Consider the following 20,341-nt stretch of genomic DNA (forward strand, 5'->3'; position numbering starts at 1 on the left):
ACCTCAAATTAACTGTGAAAATATCCTTAATTACAAAGAAAAAAACAGCAGGTTTCAACCTACACAGTAGTGGAAAATAATGAGACACACATCTTAAGAAATCATTTCAATTTCTCTAAAACGGTAACATTTAATCCTTGTTTATGGGCAAACGCAACGTGTGTACGGAGCGTAAAATAAGTTTGAGTACTAGTCATAAGTCCTTAATATCCAGAACACCCTAACAGATGACATTGCAATTGATAAACGTCAGCTTTTACCTCACTCAATTTTAGCTCTAACCGGCACTAAGAGAACGCCGGGAATGTAGGCGTTATTCCATCACGTGTCTAAAACGTACCTTTTAATGAAAATGATTCCTGCAGTTATCCTCACCGTCTGGAGGATGCCTGATGACTTTCCCATGCGCCTGGCACAAACAAGACCAGCAGCAAAAGAGTGCAGGAAAACAGACGGGCAGAGAAGTTGAAGTGCGAAGCTAAAAGGCTAAATACACAGTTCAAACTAATATATAAAGGCTTTTAGCAAAAAGTGATTGATAAAAAGTTGATTTAGCTAAAGGTTATGGCTAGATATTGAATCGTTGGAATAAAAAAGGTCAAATGGCTAACGACTAAAGCTAAATGGTTATTTTTTGTGAAGGCCAAAAAGATGAAATGGATAAAATTATCCAAATGTCAAAATGTTTATTTCCAAATGGATACATGTTTCAAATGGTTTGTTCAAAAAAGATGAATTGTTAAAATAGCTAAAATGAGTAATGGCTAACTTGTTACTATGGGGAGCTTCCCTTTCTTCCAAGATGTGTATTGTACTTAAGGGAAACATTTGCATTCATTGTTTAGCTGACGCATTTATCAAAAGCAACTTACAATAAGCGCATTCAAACAAGATTACAGACTCAAGAAAGTACAATTTCTTTAAGAAAGCCAGATTAAGTGCCACCGGAAGTGCAAATAAAGTGCCTCCTAGTCCGGTATAAGGTGTGAGGGGTATTGTTTAAAGGGTGACTTGAGGAAGGCTGAGGAGTTATCAACACTGCACACTGATGAGCAGGAATCATGTACTCAAGTCCCTTGCAAATGATGAAATATAATCACTGTGTAATTTAAAATTTATTCAGCAACAAAAAAAAAAAAAGAAGACATTTCTATTCAGAACACACTCGGGATGACCAGTCCACTTCAAAAGATTCCACCTGTTCATAGGCTTCTCCCATTGTGCAGTGGTCTACAGCAGCACGCTACGCCTCTAATTCACGTGTCATCTCTGCACCCACTAATAGATCCTAATGTGTGTGAAATATTCCCCCAAGCGAGCGCGCTCTCCCTGACTCCCGATGTGATGCTCTACCTGTGATTACAGCCAATAAAGTCACTAACTCACCACACTCGCTGTTCAGATCAGGGTCATCGCAGTTAATCACGGGCTGAGACGTGATAATGGTCCTTCGCTCATGCAGGGCAGCTAAAGCGCCAGGAGACGGGCAGATTAAGTCTTTATTAGACGCAGTGAGAGTCACATCTTCAAGTTTCTGCTTCATTAAAAAGGACAAGGAAATAATCACCTCCCTCTTTCATTTGGTTTGCTGCATTCTAAACAGAAAAGAAAGACAAAAGCCTGGGACATTGCCGCTGAGTTACTTTATTAGATGCCATTTTCTCTTCACAACCTGAAGTCTCAGACAGACAAATGGCATCTGAAGACGAGATGACATGGATCAGATCAGAGGTACCTACCAAGCTGACATTGGCTCCAGGAGAGTTAAACAACTAAATAACATAGGAGAGCAAATAATAATAATAAGAGATAAATGGTATTTATGCTGATGCAACTGAATTACTTATAAATGATAAAAGGCACTCCAACTTCCCAAAAACACACAGGTGATAACTTCACAAGGCTAGAAAGCTAGATTTGAGACAATATACTTACAGTATAATGGCATTAAATAATGGATTTTGAATATGAACATAGTCTAGGAGGATTAACATGTCACTGCAAAGCTGAAATAGTAACAATCAGCATTTTGAGGGGGAAAAATCCACCATTAAAAGAAAGTAAACATGCTGCCTTGGTAAACAGCTCACTGTCAAGCTCCACTACAATTGACACTTTTCCTTGTTGACACAAGCTTCCACTGATTTAAAACGCACTAACCCTCAAGGTGATGCGGTTTGGACCCTTTTTGTGGATTGAACCCCTTCATTTCTTTGGCAACTTTATTTTCAAATGCATTTGGAAAAGATGTTGACTTTTGAGTTGTTTTGTCTAGTAAGCCCAAAAGTTCTCTTCAGGTACCACATTCAGTTAAGAAAATATCTCTCTCTCTCTCTTTCACACACACACACACACAAACGCTGCAATAAAATAAAAGTTCTAACACTGCAGAGACGAGCATACATTTGTGTCAGACACATCCCACGCTGGTCTCACCACAGACTGATGGATTGGAGGATGTTTTTGGGAAGCTGAAGAAGGGACTCTGCCAAAATAACTCCGGACTGACAATTGCAGCGGACGTTCTTGTGTTTGTATGTCGCGGCTGTGCTGATACACATCAGTGTTTGTTCCAGGTTGGGGCTGCCATAGGACCTCTGGAGGACCTCTCCACCACGATCAGCTCATCGGGGTTGTCTCGCGCTTTATAATGGAGCAAAAGGTCTTGGATTGCTCGCTCTTCAATCTAAAACCGACACACAGAAAACAAGCTATGAAAAGGAAATGTGGGCGATAAAACCAGATGACAGTCGAGGGTAAAGGAGGAAACGCTGACTCTGAGCGCTTAAGGGTAATGAGGGTGTTTTGCGTCACGGCAAGCAGAAAGCCTTAGGGAGAGAAAGTGTTTTAAGAAGGCGCTGACAGGAGCTTGAGGGCGTCTGAGGAAGAGCAGGAATGACTTTAAAGAGAGACCAGACCAAAGGACCCTCTTTTCCAACTAGGAATGTGTGGAACACGTTCTTTATTAGGTACGTTCATGCCAGATCGGGATAGAAAGGAGAGGCATGCTGCCTGCGGCGAGATCACCCTGAAATCCCACCTCTAGGTTTTATACACGCGTGCGAGTGTGCGACTACCAACGGGCACGGACGAGACGCGGTACCTGGATGAGCGCCAGCGGCTTCTCCCGGCTGCGGATCAACGCCGCTTCCTGCTCCTTCTCCTCCTCCACGATGGAAGCAAAGGTCACCAGGGAGGAGAGGGGAGGGCTGCCCACTGCTCCCAGCACCCAGGGCCTGAGGGGACAGACGAGTGACACAGAGAGAGAAAAAGGGGAGCGGATGGGTATCAGTGCCTGCTGCTGCGATAGGGAAAGCAACCAGAGTGGTTGGACTAAAGTGCGTGGACAAAAGGATGATTCAACCACCTCTGACAAGCTCCTGTGTGTCAACGGCTGCCTGTTTATCTCACACACACACACACCTTAATGATTAAAATTAAATCGTTATCTCCCGTTAAACGTTGAAAATATGTAGAGGACTGCCTCTACATATAGAACTACTCTACTCTGCAGAAACTGCCTTTAATTGGCCTGGCCTTATATAAATAAATGTGCCTAAGCAGAAGGCATTCAATTCAATATACTTTATTGGCACCAAGAAGGACAATATTATATTAATATGTGTCAGGTATCCTCATCATTTCAGACTCAGTTAGATGACAACCCATCTTGCATTTTCCTTTCCCAAAGGGATCGTTGGACATCTATTTAATATGACATGGGAAATATGACACGTCACAAAGACAATATGAATCCCTGAATCTGATTTGTGTGCTCTTAAATTGGTTTCTTATTTCATAACTGCATTAACAATGTTATAAATGTGGCCAAAACCCATTCCAAATCATCCATCAAAATGGATGCATGTTAAAGCTATATGGAAAGACCTCTGGAAAGAATTATTAAGACATCAGAAGGAAAAAGAACATTGATTAGATTAAAAAGGCATCTCTATTATATCTGATTTAGGATATGGAAAAAGAAGGAAGACATGAGAATATACGAGAATGCTGCCGCTTGGCGATCCTTGAACTCGTCTGTCTCTCTGCTCATCCAAATACTGAGGGGAACCCAAAACCTGCTCCCCGTATGATCCGTTGTGACATGAGTGCTGCCCTTATCAACACAGATTAGCATCACCGGCTTTAATATCTACAAGTCTGCTCCAAAGATTACCCACGCTTCACGCTGCAAAGACACAGGAGAGGAAGCATGATGTCTGATAAAAGAGACGCAAGCAAGAGGAAATTCACTTTTAAGACGTGAACAGAGATGGCTCAGTATGGCAAGCGTTTCATTTATTTTTTCCTCCTCTCTCAAACACAATATCTGAAATAAAAGTGGTAAAAAAAGGTAATCGGCCTTCTTTGTCAGTTGTATTTAATTAAACTACGAACATATTTACAGACGGAAGTAAACCCCAACTGGATTTGTGTGTGTGTGTGCGCACTGTGTTCCTCCAGCTGTCAAGGGGATGGAGCAATGGTCAGAATGACTGTGTCGGTGGGCAGGTCAACCCAGCGGCACCGGGTCATTAGGACCTGTTCACCTGACTCAGAGTGGAGCGTTAATCAAATAGAGAGGAGCGTGTCAGTCAGGCTGTCTGCTCACAACCGTCCTTCCCCCCGAGGACTGGACAAATACACATCGTTACTTCCCCTTTCATTTTGTAATCTTAAAGTGAGACATTGTCTCAGATCCGTTTTAGTTCTCCGAGGTGCATCACATTGCAAAGAAAAATTTGCAACATCTGAAAAAATAATTGGAATGATTATAATATGTTTAAACAAGTTAGAATGTGGTTTTTAATTAAGGCCTAGATTATGTATGGTAGTATTTGAGTAGAATGGTGAATAATCGTCATAGTTGTATAAAATATAATATAAAATACGTTGTAATGCGTGTGTGAAAAGCTGCAGTTTCATGAAACACCTCAAGAGTGCCACCAAGTGGAAAACAGCAGGACTCAACAGACGTCGAGAGTCGACATTACTTTGACAGCAAACTTTGCCTTTGAGTATTTGTACTTCAGTGTGTGGGCGTGTGTGTGTGTGTTTTATTAGGTGCTCACCCAGTTGGTCGCTCTGGCTCGCTGCTCTCGGCACATTTGAACGTGACCTTCCTGGTTGCACAGGTGACGGACACAGGCGCCACCAGGGCACTTTGGCCACTCTGAGCTCCTGCTTTTGCCGCCATAATCATGCAGTTCTCCTCCTCCTTCAGCAGCGCTCGAAAGGAGCAGGAGGAGGTTGGGGACTGGACTGCTGTTGCCCTGGAGGTGGAAACAAATGACAGAGAGAGAAATAGTATATATGAGACACGGATTCATGATTAAAGTAAAACGAATAATAACTTTTAGCAATACCCGTCTTTGTTTTTTGATCTGCCGGCCCCTGGTGCCATTGTGCTTCGAGGGCCTTGCTGAAGGGCACTTAATAAGTAGTAGTAGTAATAATAATAATAATAATAATAATAAGATTTTCACTTTCCACACCACAATTGAGATCTAGTGGTCTATCCATTTGCATTTGACAAATAATATTTTGGCCCAACTTATTCATGTCTGTGCGTTGTGCAGTGTGCAGTGTGGTCTTGGTTGGGCAGGAAGTGAAAAATAACCAAAAAACTAGCTGGCCCTTGGAGGTTTGTCATTTGAAACACGTATAGAAATACTTCATAGCTTTAAAACCATCTGTCCCCTGGCTATGAACTCATCAACAGCAACCAGAAAGTTATTTTTGGCTGTTGTGTGTAGTGGACAGTAGTGGTCTTCATATTTGGGCTTGCTCACCAGGCCTTCCCACTGCTTTTCAGAGGGGTAACTGGGGAGGTTGCTTTGGATGCAGCGGACTCCACAACGCCTTCTTTGTTGGCCATGGCCAACATCTTCCTCTGCTTCTGGGACAGTTTCGTGGGAACAGGGGAGTGCTTAATGCCGGTGCTGACACTGCAGGCAGGAGGAGGAAATATTTGCTGTTAGCTGAAGGGAATGACGTGAAACCAATTGTAATGTCGTTTAGACTGGGCAATAGGACCAATTGCATCAAAATTGATAAATAGAGCAACAGTTCAACTGTACTTTTAGTGCAAGTAATCAAGAATTGATTATTATCACTGCCTGGTTTGTAAAAAAAAAAAAAAAGTGGACCTCTCGCACCTTCCCGGGCTTTTAGGAGTTGCTCTGAGGGTCTGTAGAGAGTTGGCCTCCATGTCCATGATGGTCCTCAGATCCAGGACCGGGGGTAGAGGAGCAGCACTGCAGATTGTGATAACACAGTCACACATACTACCCACAAGATGCAGATCAGACATTTACACCTATTCATTAGGACAAAATCATTTCCTCCTCTCCAAACTTTCTGGAATGTGCAGGACACAAGGTCCATGTCAGCGTGGCTTGTACGAGCTTTTAAAAAAAGATTTTCTCCTTTGCAGTGTTCAATCTACAGAATTTAGCAGGAATATTCAATTAAATCAATCCTGGAATGAAAAAAGTCAACAACTGACTGTCAAATCACATAACAAATCTCTAACATAGCTAAACAATATTTTAAGTTTTTTACTTTTACTTAATTGAACAGCTCTTCTCTCAGAGCCGTTAACCAATAATATAGAGAATTTTAAATGTTAATTCTTCACAAAACATTGAGACATATTTATGTGTGGGAATATTTGTGTTTCCTGAAAGTTCAAATAGCAGCATGCCGGTGGCAGGTCTATAGCTGGAGGAGGAGGAAAAACCAACAGGTTCAAATAAAAAATAGGATCTTTAAGTCCAGCTCACCAGGGAGGGACTTTGGGGATAGCTCGTGGAGCGGAGTTGGGGGGTGCAGGGAGGGGCCCCCTCATGGAGTCCGGGGTGCTAGGTGGCGTCTTTAGCCCTTGACTGAAAGCCTTCTCTTCCTGCGGATGATAAAAAAAATTTTTTCACTATCTGTTTTTTTTGGTATTATTCACACACCTTAATAATATATTGTAGCCATATTCATTTAATTATCCAAGATGATCAAAACAACAGCTAATGGAACGGCAGTGTGACTTTGTGTAGGACTTTTATAAAAGTTTAATTATGATCCGGAGAAGACAGAGAAGTGCTTGGACGTGCACAGAGCTATAAGACCCTCCCCCCAACGAAATCAATTCAAAAATCCCATCTCTTGTAAATGTAATTGATGAGGTGTTCAGACCTTAACCTCAGCTCTGACCAGGAGGTCCGGTGACTGGATGTCTCGGGGACTGCCCGCCCCCACGTAGCTGCCCTCTGAGTCAGACGTGAGCATATCCTGCAGAGACTCTGTTGAGTTAGCTCTGCCAGACTTCACCAGGCACGGGGAGACCACTGAGAGGACAGAGAGGAAATTACTCAAATGAGTACATAGTGTCCCCGCTACTTAACAGTTTTTGAAAGTAGCTATTGTTTCGATATACCTGCAGCAGGAGGACTTTGAATGATAGCAGAGAGAGTGTAGCCTCCCGAGCTGTCAGAGCGTCGCCGTGGTTTCTTTTTAGCCTTCATCTTGGCCTTCTTTAACAGGATTTCCCTGGAGGGTGAGGGGATAATGTGGTACAACCATTAGCAGATATGTATGTGGGAGTTCAACTTACAGGCGTTTAAAGGATGGACTTGCTCATAGCCTGGTAAGCTTCGTTTAAAAGGGGCCAATGGGACGGACTTATTGGCAGAAAACGGAATAGTCATCATGTTTTCATTATTGTATAAAAACAAGAATCCTTTTTTGCTTTTGTTAGCTTAGTATTAGTCTTTCATGTCTACTTGGAGAGCAGGTCCTCTTGCATTGCTATGTTTCTACAGTAGCCGACAACGCATAAACAGAACAATGGTGCTAATACAGTGGCCTAGTACTTCTCCCACTTGGAAAAGTATTGTGTATTCTGTATACAAAAATACAGAACTGTGCACGGCAGCTGAATCAGATGAACCCAATGACAATCTATGTAGGCATACTGAATATTTATGTTTGTATACCTGCAAGAGTGATCCAGTTCTTCATCTGACTTGGGGCTGAACGCCGAGTCCAAATCCTCATACACGCTGAGGTCTGGGGCATCAGGGTACGGAGTGATAACCCTCCTCTGCATGGCCGGGATCTAAAAGGAAAAACAATCACAACCTGACCCTGTGCACATTTACAGTAAGATATGAAAACCAAGGCGGACTTGGTGCAGTCATGTTACATTTGACTTTATTTTGAAACAAAGCATATATTGCATTGTCAAGGAGATAGAAAACGCATCTTAAAAAGGTACCAGAGGTAGTTGCATCCAGCAGAGTCATCCAAGAAAAAAGAAATCACAATAACATTACATTTTTCTCAACTATGGCGGGTGAGATGCTTTTCTAAAAGTCTTAGTAAGATGACAAGTCTAGAGAACATTTGCTGAGGAAACTGAAGTAGCGTATGATTCAGATCTATGACCTCCGAGTGGTCGCTTCACAAAATTGCTTTTTTTTTGCCATTTCATTTTTGACAAATCAAATTCAAAAGACAATGGATAGGATGATGCAGATTTGGATGTTTTTACAGGTGGATGCGAGGTGACTCACCATCCTCCTGTAGGCTGCAGAAAGCTCCATAAGCACTTCTTCACTAAGAATATCCAGCGATCTGAGGGCAACACAAAAAACAAAAAGAGTAAACCGACAGCCAGAGAAGAAGATATGTTTTGCTCTCTCCTGATTTATCTTGCTGTATGCAATATGTGAAAATGTACAACTTTACTTCATTGAATACATTCTTGGCAACCAATGGATACTTTAGACGTTATAGTGAAAATGTTTCAGCTGTTCTTGAAAAGAATGCTATAGTGCATTTAACTGATTTACAAAAGATCTTTCCAAATCCAGTTGAGGTCATTTCTTGTGATTCTTACTTTGACTCCAGCAGAGCGGCCATGTTGACCACTATGAACTGGAGACAGGAGAGCTTAAGCTGATCTGCGTTGTACACGCTGGCAAACTCCAGCAGCTCTGCACCATTCTTCAGAGTCACTGACAGAAGCAAAGCGAGCGGAGTCATTCACCATTCACTGGAAATCTTCTCAAAGATGCATTTGTGCCTATAAATAGTTTACCTAAATTGCCATTTGTAAAATTCACTTAATAAAGTCCCGGGTTCTGAGCTTGATGCATCCAATATCTCAAGAAACAGGGTAACAAGTAATAAGGACAGCAGCCACTTTCCAACCCCCACAATGCAGGTGGACCAAACTTTTTTGAAACTATTTTTCCTTGCAACACAGATCTAGTTTGCCGTGCGAGTGCTGTCATTACCATTTATATCTATATCAATAGATTTTATGATTAATTAAAGAAGATTTAGGGCCACTCCTTTAAACAGAAAAGTCTTTCCTTCAAAAAATGTAAGACAAGGAAAGCATTACAATAAAATACACTTAAAGTGTAATAATAAAGAAAATCAGTGAAGTACCATATTTCCCTTTGAGACATTATGGAATAGAATCAAAAAGTAATGTACTGAAGTTCAGTACTGGAGTAGCCTTAACGTAACAAGACCACAAAGTTCTTCTTAATTTGGATCTCAAAGCGCATGAGAATTAACTAAATCTTCAAAGATGTTGCCCTAAGGTCCAAAGTCTGCAGAGTGTAGTCTCACAGAAACAAATTGTAATTTTCATGACACAAATGCAGTATTATTTCAAGATAAAAGGAAAGCGCTAACGGGCAAAGTAAATGACACAATTGAGGACTGATTAAAAAACAAACACAGCATACAGTTCTCCGTGATGACGACCTCGCACATCTCCTTCAGGCGCGGGATGAGCAGCTGGTCGGCCACAACCAGCACGTTGCAGACAAACTCCACATTGGAACACTCTGTCGGGCAAAGGAGATAACAATGCGTCCTATTAATACCATACGTCCAAATTAGGCAAACAACTCATGATTAGTCCATATTTTATTGGATCAAAATAAATCTTGAGAAGTTACCTTTAATGGTGTGGGACTCATCGGTGTAAACATACTCCAGAATGACGTGCAGAACCTCTGAGCTGGTAGGCATCTCCAGTGCAGAGCAAGAGGTGGCCTGGGGGGGGAGGGGGGGGAACAAGACAACGTTAGGTCCCCTGCCGATACGATTCTCTCCACAAAACAACCAAGCATTGTGACTCATGAAACATGGCATACCTCAATCCAGGGGTTCCCAAGCATACTATTAAAGTATTCTGAAACAAGAGTTAAACATATCTGTAAATCTAAAATACCCATCAAATACAAACTGGCATTTACACACACAAGGCTATTATCTGAAGAGCCCTTTCATAGCTTTACAAGGGCTTTTTACAGAAAGCCAGGTTTAATGAGGACACGTTTCTTAATGTAGGACACACAGCATCAGTTAAGTCTTCCCATTTAATTGAATGAGCAAGTACTGTACTCGTGCAATAATATATCTATAAAATGTAAAATGTGAATGAATGAAAATGTGGCTTTGATGGATGATGATAGGGTGACGTTACCTAGTCTTGCACAGAGGACACTCTTGTGACACGGAAACTCTTTAGCATCTTCAGATTTAAGTGTAACATCACAAAGATAGGAGCTGCACAGACAGACAGAAGGAGACATCAGAAAATCTGAATTTTTATGTAAACCTCATCATTTTCCATCTTGTCTAGAACAACTGATCACTCATGAACACACCCTTTTTTCTGGTAGAACTTCGGCTTGTTTCCAGATTTCTTCTTTGTGACATTGATTTTTCCACTTTCATATTTGACTCCATCCAGCCTGTTAAGGACAAGAGAAAGCATGAGTGAGGAGCTATGACATCACATCCGTTCCTGCACCGGGGTTTGGAGCAACAATCTCACCGTGCAGACAGGCTTCCCAGGCCCAGCTTCTTTGCAACCCCTTGCAACGTTTTCACTGGGTTGGCCCCTCCCTCGTTAACACCAGCCTTGTCCCCTTTACCGCCTTTCCCCTTCTTGCCAGGCTTGGCGCACTTGCTCTTGGCCTTGGCCTTGTCACCATCTCTGGTTGCGGGGGACAGGGAGCGGTACACCTCAAGAGCTGAACGGCCTCTCAGGCTCAAGTCCTGCAGGCTGCTGATAAGCCTCTCCTGCTCAAAGTCCTGGTCAATAGAGAGAGGGGAGCAGCAGAGTCAGCAGGTCTAACACAGATATTCTGCACATATTCAAGCAATAGTATATATTTAAATCCAGCGAGTTTCAGCCAATGACACTTTGGGGATTTGTTTTTCTTCTCCTAACCTGGTTCTGTCCCGTAGAGGCCCCTGAGACTCTCGGCCGGGCCCCGTGCACTAGCAGCTCACAGGAGTCTGTGTATATGAAGTGCAGTGCGTATTCCAGCATGTCTGGTGTGATATTCTCCAAAAGGATCAAATCGCAGCCCACAGCATCCTCGCTCTTCCTCACTTCTCCGTCGAGCTCCTCATCGAGTTCATGCCCAGGCATGAACTGCTTCCGGAAGAACTCGGACCTCATGGACAGAATGTACTTATGGGCGGGGAAGGTGCGATTGCCGGCCTGCAGGGTCACATCGTGGATGCTGTCCGTTTCGTCCGCCTCATCCAGAAGTCTTCGAAAGTGTTGGGAGAAGGAGGATGGAGAAATGCTGGGAATCTCATACAAGCTGGATGGAAGACAGGGCGGACGTCATTGTAGTGGATCAAGCAAATGATAAAAAATGAACATGTGATACGCATACATTTAAGAGTATACTGAGTATACTGAGAAGCTTCCATGCTGAAACACAGCCTCCCATAAACAGAAAAGTCTTTCAGAGATCTAAAAATAATGCCTAAGGACACCCGCAGAAATTAATTGCCCAATAATGTATGCAATAACAAACTGGCTGAATGTGCAAACGTAAATTTCTGCGGTCAGTCATTATGGAGTCCCTGGAGAGACGCTGCTTTTAAAGTCACTCCTTTTTTGTTTCGCATCAGCCGTTTAATGCTGATGAATCATAAGCTAAAGCTTTGTTTATGACTCAGCCATTCTATAAATCCTCTTCAGGCATCAACTCTTTAGTGCAATAATAAACAAATGTAAAGATTTAAGAACAGGGGCAAAACAGCAAAAGGAGCATTATCGAAACTCTAGGGCACGTAACTTGCCTTGTTTTGGGGTCGGACTGAAGTGCTCCAAAGTTTCGGCCCTTGGAGTCCATGGTGATGCTGACAGCTCTGTGGACATTGGGGAGTTTCTCCAGGCGAATCCGCTCATACATCGTCCCAGCGTCTGTGTGTCCGCAAACCTCCACGCTGCGCTCTGAGATTACAAGAAACACTTTTGTTCTATAAAGATATCTTCTGCTAAATCCCTTTTACTTATTGTTCTTAGTAATCCCAAATTCACTTAATAAGTTCATTTCTTTCATCAAAGCAGTTTGTGAATAAGCTCGAGACATTGAAGGTGTGTTGAAAAATAGAGACAGTTGAAAAGCACTGACCAACCAGTGACTCAATACACCATGTACCTAAATTCCTCACCTTTCTTCTCCTCGTACTTCCTATACTCTCCAGCCCACACGCCACTGAAGCCCTCCCCCTCCTGAGTCACAAACATCATGCCGTTCTTGCTGAGAGCGATGTCCGACATGAAAACCTGACGCCCATACGCCCACCGGCACTGTCTCACTGAGCTGGAAGAGGACCGCCAGCAAAACACCTGACAGAAGGATGGAAGTTACCTTAGATTAAGGAAAGTTACACAGACAAGTCTTAGTCACCATCTTTACCTATAGAGCCCCACATGGACATGGCCTGCTTTGGTATTGTATAACTGTCTTCAATGCGCATACAGTTAGATAACAATAGGAGAATTCAAAATAGCAATGTTGCACATTCTGCTTCAGTTTCTAAAAGTTAGAGCAGCAAGACAAGTGAGATATAAGTTTTATGGTATCACTAGAGGTTTGGGCACATGTATCAAGGGATACTTCTCCGCATGCCTAAATAACAGGATATAAAGAATTTTCTGTACTACTACTAAATGCACATACTCTTCCAGCTTCATCTAATGCCAAGACGGCCAGTTTTTCCCCTCCTCCCTCGTTCAAGATCTGTGGCACCACGCGGTGGTCCAGACACCCACCACTGACCAGCACCTTCTTGATGTTCAGCTGCCTGAAAAATTTTAAATTAGTAAAAAAAAGAACACATTTAAATAATAAATATAAAATAATAAATGATAGTAGTGATAGTTCCCAGTTTAGAAATATGGATTTACCATCGGCTGCCATTGAAATTAAGTTTGATTAGGATACAAGAGCTGATATAGACCGGAACGAGTTTCTGGTGGCTTGAAAATGCTTTACATATCAATCAGATCCATGAGCACTGAAGAATACAAAGAGACCAAACTACATCCTCAATGTGATGCTCAATTTTCAGATTCAAAGAAGTCTGCAATTTGGTGGGTGGTGGATCTAAAAGGATGATTTAGTGTGTATTATTATTATTATTAGGTTTTTGTGCTTTTTACCTGGAAGCCATTTTCTTGCACTGGTACTCAGCCAAGAGGTAGACATCGCCCTTCTCGGTCACGACCACTGTTGCTCCATCACTAGCTGCTGCCATCGCTATGGTGACATCCTTGTGGTGCAGAGCGGACACCTGCCGGGGGGCTGTCACACACTTCTCTCCATTAGGATCCAGCAAGTAACCTGGATGAGAGCACACAACATACATACAGCGTTTATAAATGCACAAATATTAGTGTTACAAATTGTTTGTGTCACAAACTGTTGTGTTGTGGTGTCTCTTTGCATGCCAAAGAGCGACAACAGTTGTTACGGCTATGCTCTGATGTGACGGTGTGTGAAAAATTCATACCGTGAGGAAATTTGAAACCGGTATACCGCCGAGCCCTACTGTTGAGTCACATTTAGCATCTGAGAAGCAGGGCCATCTCCTCTCACAATGCTGGCTTTAGCTGACACTCACCCAGCTGGCCTCCATTGAGTCCCATTGTGTAGACTGCCTCCCGGGTCCATAGCACTGTGTGGAACCTTCCTGCTGCAACTCCGATCACTGTCCGGCCTTTCAGCGCCTTGGAGAACACCTGCGTACACAGCATGTCACGGGGACATTGAAGCAATAGTATACAATAGTTTTGTAAATGTCAACGTTGTTGGATGTAAAAAAATACTACAGCCATCTCAAAAAGAAAGATGTACGCGTAAAACAGAGCGCAAATTGGAGAAACCTATGAGTATTGTTTATTTCATTCACCAAACAGACAGAATGTCATTTGGCACATAAATAATGCTTGTTGCATGCACTGCGAAAATGTCATCGGTCCCTTTGCATCGGCCTCCCTGCTGCCTCCTACCTGTTTAGGGACATGAGCTGAGGCAGGAGGCGGCGCCAGACCGAGCTGGTGGAAAGTGTTGAGGCCAAAAGTGTAGACATAACCTTCCTCCGTCAGCACCACTGTGTGGTCTTTAGCTGCCGCCACCTGGGAGCAGTGGTGGGACATGAGACCCTCCACCATCCGAGGAACCTTTGGAGGGGAGCGAGAAGGAGAAGATAAGGAGTACAATTACAAGTCAGTCTCCGGTGCGAGCTAATGGAGGCAAATATTATTATAAATTATATAATAAATATTATTATATATTTTAACCGTATCCATTGCTAAACAAAGGGAGCATCTGGACATTTGGCGAAGTTGAATTGATGATGATTCATATTCACAAACAGGCTTCAAAGCTATGAAGTGTTGGCAGACACAGCCTAAATACAACATCCGCTCCTCTGGGCAAAAACTGATGATTGTGTTATTGGACACACTAAAAAAATATCATAAACGAAAACTCCAACACTGGATTTTGTGAACTAAATGCATGGTTAATGCGTAGGCCAATAATCGCCTTGAGGCAATGATACTAGATGTTTCGCTCATGAAATGTTGGTTGTACATTAGAATTGTAAGAAATACAGACTCATTCTCAGATTTCAAAATACAGGGTCTGGGTTGGCACACATAGATATAGCGCTATAACAAGCTTCACCAGATAAGTCTGTTCATCTCCATGGCCAAGTCGTCCTCCCAGTCCATGGCCACAGGTGAAGACCTGGCCTTTCTGGGACAGGAACACCGAGTGGAACTTGCAAAGGACCACCTACGGGGAGATGAGGACATTAAGTATTTTTATTTAAATCCTGAGAAAAATACAAATTATATTATCATGGGGAAAAAAAACAGTCTGAGGTTTGGGTTGATAAAAGCTTCTTGTCATAATAATATGGACCTCATAGCAGAGGCAGTGATGCATCTCTTTCCATGTCTCTCAGCCAAGCCCTCTTGTAGCAATAGTAAAACACTATGACAATAAAAGGCCAGGGCAGAAGTGGAAAAGCAAACATCATTACTAATACATTGCCACCCTCAAGCTTTCAATAAGGCACAGGGATGTTTCCCCAAAGTATCGCATTGATGTGGACATTCGCACACATGCGTACACACCAGAGTAGTTCATTTAATTAAAAACATGTCATTGTGGAATTAATATTTAACCTCTGGCACCTGTCCGGTTGGGCTAGGAAGACAAAGACTAAACGCAGTGGCACTGGGTCATTGTGTGGTCATGAAATCAGATCTATCCGTCCCCCACAAGGCTTTATGAAATTACTATGCATGTTAAGTCCTATATGCCAGCAAAAAAAGAAACTTCAGATATAGGGTTTCTCTTGTCAAAAATACCGGGACATGAAGCCCAGGTCAATCATGTTTTAACAAACCCCATAGTCAAAGTCTTAAGAATGGATTACTATTACTATGTTACAACACATGTAACATAGTCTATACTTAAGCTCCGATAACTAGCATCTGGTGTGTACACTACGCACACCACTCGGGGTAGTTGGTGCCAGCGGCTATATTAATCACACAAAGAGGCTCCACATGAGAAATGCATGAAATTGTAGTCGTGCTGGCATAGTGTGGCACCGTGGTTTAACCACGCACGGACCGGCGTAACAAACTCACAAAGGAAGAGCAATCAGTCCACACGTGACACCCCAACTCTGCCCTCAATTTGACTCAAAACATGTCAAACATCAATACTAAGAGGGGTTTTTTTCTGATGCCATAGCTGTATAACTAACTTAATTCAGTTATCAACAATTTAAAACTCAAACAAGGTTTCACCCCAGTAAATTGTCTTTTTATTTTTTACAAATGGTGATTCACTCTGAAGAGAAGGCTGTGTAATATTGGACTCTGGGGAGGGAGTGTTTTGCTGGTTTACCCAGGTGGTGTGCCTTATCTGGAGTGCCCATGTGTATCTGCTTCTTTTTTTTTAACACATGTTGGCACTGAGTTGAAGCATGAGGCCATTACTGGAGTAATACATGTGACTGGGGTTTCTTAGTGTAGGGAGGCCTTGCACAGTATGAAAACACTTTCTTCATTCCATGGAGAGCCTGCACAACAGCAGCATGTTGTTAGCCTACCTGCTTGATGTAAACCCCCGTCCTGGCAAACACATCCACAAGCTCGGGGTGCTGTCGGCTCTCCTGATTACCATGACCCAGACTGAAATTAGTATTGTTTCCCCATGTGTATACTTCAGTTGGGTCTGTAAGAACGAAGAAAAACAAGATTAAATACCCAACCACAACATGGAGCCTCTTGAAGCTTAATTGAACCACTGGTCTTTCTCTGCAATTAAAAAATGGCAGGGCATATTTGTATAGCACCTTTTAACAACAAGGCAAATCAAAGTGCTTTACATAAGACATGAGAGCCATAAAGAAACAGAAAAAAATGCAAAATAAAAAGACACATTTAAATAGAATTTAAAAAAAGGTAAAATAGATAAAAACAGAGTTGTGTCCTGTTGATTCACAAAAGAATAATTTTCTAGTGATTGTGTACGAGTTTAAATCATTATATAGCACAAGAAGAGTTCAATCCCCTGCAAGTCTTGCACGAGCAAAAAGTCAGTCTCGTGCGAGATATTTGCTCGCACCCGGAACGTGAACGCTCGAAGGTGCTTTCTACGTGCTTGCTGTTGTTCTTTTTGACAGTAAGGGGGCGGAGCCAGTCACCATGGTAGATCGCGAGACGGACATTTGCTCGAGGATGTTTGATTCACGCACATCAACCTGATTTGCGCTCTCAAATTTAGACACAGATTAGTCTATGTGTGGGAAACACTATCATTAAACGGAATGAGTCACAATGACGTTAATAAGCCTGGTTACAAAATATTGGATCGACAGTTTCACCACTCATGTCACAACGACACAAGACTATTTCAACAAACATTGTTGTGTACCCTGATGAAGGACACAAGCCCAAATATTTAGGTCCCACAATAAAGAGTTTGGAGCTCATTACATTTTTTCCATCCAGCTTTTCTTACCCGTGTTTTTGAACACAACGTGTGTTGGTCTGTCCTTCATTGTAAGGTCCAGGACAGAGAGGCCCTCCTTGTCCTGTGTGGAGAGTAGTCCTCCATGCTGAAACAATGTCAATAGGCAAAGGTTATTCAAAGTTAAGTCCACATTAGTGATAAATAATATTGACTAATTTTGCAAATGGGACCATTAAAATAGGAAGACTTTAAACCAATCAATTAACACTTTGGTTTTTGGAGATCCAGGTTGAATACATACCTTGACTAGTGATATGAGACAGTGGATATGTCCGTAGAAAGCGCTGCGATGCACAGCCGTCCAGCCGGACTCCTTATCCTTCACCGTCAGGTCAGCATTCTTACTCTCTAGGAGCCAAGCCAGTAGGGCCTTCTTTCCCAGCGAGGATGCCAGGTGCAGGGCGGTGCGGCCAAAGGCATCCCTCAAGGCCGTTGCATTGTGGCAGTGCGAGGTCAAAAACGCCCGCAGCCGCCCCTCAGAGCCGCCCGTCAGTGCCGCCACCACCTCGTCCGCATGCTGCTGTGAGCGGCATTTGGGGGTGCAGTCTGGCAGTGCTAGACTCATCGTGACCTACTCCCAATACCCAGCGAACACCCCCTCTAGTACCCCTCTGCTGGCCCACCACCCAATATCGCAAATTAAAGCTTAAAAATAAAACAATGCGACGTAACAAATGCAAAACACCGATGCTAATAGTGGTTAGTGTAACTGAGAGTTCTTCTTTCAGGAGAAAAAAGGTACACAAAGAAAAAAAAATGTGTCAACAAAAAGGTTGAGATGGTTTGGAGTGCTAGAATTGTGCTTGTGTTAAGGTTCCACCGCACCCTAGCAACCCCAGAGACTCTCTGCGGCTTGTTTCAATCCACCATGTCAACCGAGATTAGAACACAAACTAAAGTGCTTGTCGCATACGATGGCATCATGAATTCAATAAATACAAAAACCTTGTGCGTTTTATAAAAATGTGTGCATTTCAATGTTAGCAAAAATAGTTTCTTCCTCTAAATACTCTATTATATATATCCTATTAATAATATGTAAAAGGCAAAGATTTCAACAACCCTCCGACCTTCTTGTGCAACAGTCCAACCATCAAATTGGAGGGGAAAGGCCACCTTTCCCCCCAAAACTCTCACAATTCCTTTCAAAACTCCATAATTGTATGTTGCACCTGAGGAGAAAAATGTGAGACACGTCAGTAATGAGAAACAAAAGCCTGCATTCACATGTTGTGCACTTGCAAAGTGAAAGTACAGCTATGTAGTTTGGAGAAGTGAAAAGAGTCTTCTAAAGTTCACAGCAAGTTTGACGTATCAAGTAAATACACAACGTTACGTTCAGCTGAGCTGACAGGTTTTGCAAGACAGCTAACTTATTTGACAACACTGTGCACAATAGATTATGGTGAATTAAAACGTTCCATATAGTTTAAGTTATGTAAGAGAAAGTGCATCGATTTTACCAAGGGGGTTATCGTTGTTGACTAAACAGCATGATTAAACAGCATGATTAGTAACAGCTAACCTAACGTTAAGTTAACTAGCTTCTTAATATCTATGTCAGGTGCAACCATATTAAGCCGCCCATTCGTGTCTGTGTAATCGGTGGCGTTGAAGCCATTGCGAGCAAATTAGTTACATAGACCAAGATAAGCAGAAAACATTTCCCACATCTTTTACAAAGATGCTAGCAGGCAGTGCAGCGCTGCCAGCGAACCAACGTCATTTCACAAGTCCTAACGTTAAGTTAGTTAACATTAAGATAGCTAATAGTGCGCAAACTGGATGACGTTAACCGCTAGGCCACGTCACAGCGAGCTATGTATTTCCATATGTGAGAGCGAACAAGACACCGGCTGTGAGCAAAAGCACTGGTTAAGTTCAACGTAAGGTCGCTAGCTAGTGAAAGACAAGCTAAGCTAGCTGGACTGACACATCAGCGAAAGCTACTGTTGGCGAGCTATTATGGAAATTAGCGTTGTATCATTTCTTACCTTTCGCTAGATGAATAAATAGGGGGACATGGAGAAAGTTGCAAATACGACGTACATCCACTGTGTCATTACTACAAAGAGGACTCTCGGCTTTTTTCCCTCTAGGGCTAGTAAATTTTGACAGCACAGGAAGGCTGAAACGCTGCAGGTTAGGTAAAGACCTTCGCTACTGTCAAGACTTATGATTGGCCGGGATGTGTGCATTCCGTTATCCTATTGGTTGACTTTTGGGGGTTTGTTGGTTGCAGCAGGGTGTGTTGTTTCTGTCTCGATGATGTCACGGGCCGTTTTGACTCATAAAAATGTATTTTATAACAGCATGATCAAACGTTGAAAACATGTTTTTTAGTATAAAAACCGTAACATATTTGTGAATTAATCTTGAATGATAGAAGGAAACGACACATGTGATTAATTTATACTTAATTCACAGTGGTTTAAAACCATGAACGTTTAAATTCCTATGAAAGTTTCCACTCATAATTAGTTGCAAAAAAGGCAGAGAAATACTTATTTGAGGGAATAAAGGTAATTATATGTTTTGTGAGTACAGTTGTGTGAGCTATTACAATTGCTTCATAATCAACTGCTAGACTTCATGTGGAGGATCAATTTCATTTAAGGTTTCATGGTATTACTCAGATGATTGTCACAGTGACCGGCAGTAAGACTGGTAAGGGGCCAAAGTAGGGAGAAGCTAGGGTTACACTGGGATCTACACCACGTCTTCCAAATATGACATATTGATGAGCACGTCCCCCTCTCACCTATCCAGCAGCGCCGAATGCGAAAAGCGGAGGGTTTCTTTTTTCAGAACTCGGTGTCACTCCACCCATCATTCATAAAAGGTGGATGCGAAAATACAGTGCATTTAAATAGTTAAAATAATTGGATTATTTTTTGAAATGACAAAATATTGAAGAACCCTTGATGTTATAAAATGTTTAACCTTTTCTC

General features: G+C 42.4%; 1 protein-coding gene across 1 annotated transcript; it reads right to left on the reverse strand.

The window, feature by feature from the left end:
- Positions 1-1,628: 1,628 nt before the first annotated feature.
- On the reverse strand, positions 1,629-19,556 carry ibtk (inhibitor of Bruton agammaglobulinemia tyrosine kinase). The gene is made up of 29 exons (XM_037453715.2): positions 19,385-19,556; positions 17,632-18,562; positions 17,379-17,475; positions 16,465-16,589; positions 15,021-15,131; positions 14,342-14,512; positions 13,954-14,071; positions 13,493-13,673; positions 13,011-13,134; positions 12,499-12,676; positions 12,124-12,277; positions 11,255-11,636; positions 10,856-11,115; positions 10,686-10,772; positions 10,502-10,584; positions 10,170-10,207; positions 9,972-10,068; positions 9,756-9,857; positions 8,894-9,011; positions 8,568-8,628; positions 7,989-8,110; positions 7,430-7,542; positions 7,189-7,340; positions 6,786-6,904; positions 6,159-6,257; positions 5,793-5,948; positions 5,073-5,273; positions 3,104-3,236; positions 1,629-2,686 (listed from the first exon to the last, which is right to left on the reverse strand). The coding sequence occupies exons 2-29, from the start codon at positions 17,953-17,955 to the stop codon at positions 2,561-2,563; spliced, it is 4,032 nt and encodes a 1,343-aa protein (XP_037309612.2). The 5' UTR covers positions 17,956-18,562; positions 19,385-19,556; the 3' UTR covers positions 1,629-2,560.
- Positions 19,557-20,341: the final 785 nt, after the last annotated feature.

This window comes from Pungitius pungitius, chromosome 11 (genome assembly GCF_949316345.1).
Source record: "Pungitius pungitius chromosome 11, fPunPun2.1, whole genome shotgun sequence".
Taxonomy (NCBI): domain Eukaryota; kingdom Metazoa; phylum Chordata; class Actinopteri; order Perciformes; family Gasterosteidae; genus Pungitius; species Pungitius pungitius.